At 56.2% G+C, this 1,803-nt stretch overlaps 1 protein-coding gene across 2 annotated transcripts in view; it reads left to right on the forward strand.

The window, feature by feature from the left end:
• Positions 1 to 1,803, forward strand: part of Lfng (LFNG O-fucosylpeptide 3-beta-N-acetylglucosaminyltransferase) — an 8,645-nt gene that overhangs the window by 4,960 nt on the left and 1,882 nt on the right. The window contains exons 3-6 of one of the 2 annotated variants that reach the window (XM_005367983.2): positions 145 to 244; positions 339 to 492; positions 600 to 685; positions 1,010 to 1,175. In XM_005367983.2, coding sequence (XP_005368040.1) covers positions 145 to 244; positions 339 to 492; positions 600 to 685; positions 1,010 to 1,175 — 506 coding nt within the window. The remainder of the gene's footprint in view (positions 1 to 144; positions 245 to 338; positions 493 to 599; positions 686 to 1,009; positions 1,176 to 1,803) is intronic. The other variant, XM_026789744.1, reaches the window with a different exon arrangement.

Raw genomic sequence — 1,803 nt, forward strand, 5'->3', positions numbered from 1 at the left:
GGGGGGGGGGGGGAAGCTGGTTGAATGAATGGGCAGGGGCGGCTACCCTGGGAAGGGGGTGGACTGGGGGTAAAGTCTGAGGCAGTTGGAAAAGAGCCTACTGCTGTGCTCCCCACTCCTGCTGACAACCCTCCCTGTCCACAGGCAACGTGGTCCTCACCAACTGCTCTGCCGCTCATAGCCGCCAGGCTCTGTCCTGCAAGATGGCCGTGGAGTACGACCATTTCATCGAGTCGGGGAAGAAGTGAGTTCTTCCCTTCCCCACCGGGTCCCATCCATACCCCTTCCCTGGCAGCCTGGTAGACCAGTCCTCTGACACCATCCTGCCTTGTGTTCAGGTGGTTCTGCCACGTGGATGATGACAACTACGTGAACCTCAGGGCGCTGCTACGGCTGCTGGCCAGCTATCCCCACACTCAGGACGTGTACCTTGGCAAACCCAGTTTGGACCGGCCCATCCAGGCCACAGAGCGGGTCAGCGAGCACAAGGTGGTGAGTGTCTCCTGTCATCATCCCTGCCCTTAGGGGTAGGGGGCTGAGCCTTCTCTGCCACCTGGTGGGACCCAGGAGTCTCCTGACAGCCATCTCGCTTCCCCCAGCGACCTGTCCACTTTTGGTTCGCCACCGGAGGAGCTGGCTTTTGTATCAGCCGAGGGCTAGCCCTAAAGATGGCCCCATGGGCCAGGTGAGTGCCCCCTGCATGTGTAAGACCATCCACACAGCAGGGTGTTCATTTGTGGTCCTGGGCGCCCTACTGCAGGGCCTGGCTTGGTGGGCCATCCTCTCCCAGCTGCCCACTCCTCCACTAGGTATCCAAATGCAGCTGTGTTTACAGCCACCCCCCCCCACCTCTGCCCTGCCTAGAGCACCCTTGGATGAAACCCTTTGGTAGGGAAGAATTATGGTTCATAGAGGGAGGGAGCCCCATTTGGCAAGGTCTTGTCTACCCTCTCCCCAGCTGCTGGCTTCAGCCTCCTCTTACTGTCCCCTGGGCTCTTCCCTCTTGCAGTGGGGGACACTTCATGAGCACAGCTGAGCGCATCCGGCTCCCCGATGACTGCACCATTGGCTATATTGTGGAAGCGCTGCTGGGAGTGCCCCTCATCCGGAGCGGTCTCTTCCACTCCCACCTGGAGAATCTGCAGCAAGTGCCCACAACCGAGCTCCACGAGCAGGTGGGCACGCCTCCCGAAGGCCTGGGTGGCCAAGGAGTGAACTCAACAGGGCCAGAAGGGACAGTCTTCCTTCCTTGTTTGATTGTTTTTGTTTGAAATTGGGGGTTTCACTATGTAGCCAAAACTAGCCTTGAACCAGTGATCTCTTGCTTCAGCCTCCCGTATTCTAAGATGCAGTTGTGTGCTACCACATCTGGCTCAGTGTCATTTAGGGATACACACACACACACACATATATGTATATTATATGTGTGTGTGTGTGTGTGTGTGTGTGTGTGTGTGTGTGTGTGTGTGTGTGTGTATGGGTCTCCTGTATGCCAGGCTAGCCTTGAAGTTGATGTGTAGTTGAGGATGACCTTGACCTTCAATTCCTGATTCTCTCGTCTCCACCTCCCTGGGCTAGGATTACAGGTGTTGGGGAAAGAACCAGGGCTTTGGTGCTCTAGACAAGCACTTTCCCCATTACATCTGTAGAACAGGGTCACTGTTTTAAATAAGGGTGTCAGAGACACCCTATTTTCAGGAGTCACATCTGTCCTGAGCTGCTGGCTCAGAGCTGGGGCTGTCACTCAGTGGTAGAGCTCTTACCTGCATGTATGAGCCACCCGAGTTTAATCTTCAATTCCTC

This window comes from Microtus ochrogaster, unplaced genomic scaffold (genome assembly GCF_000317375.1).
Source record: "Microtus ochrogaster isolate Prairie Vole_2 unplaced genomic scaffold, MicOch1.0 UNK27, whole genome shotgun sequence".
NCBI lineage: Eukaryota > Metazoa > Chordata > Mammalia > Rodentia > Cricetidae > Microtus > Microtus ochrogaster.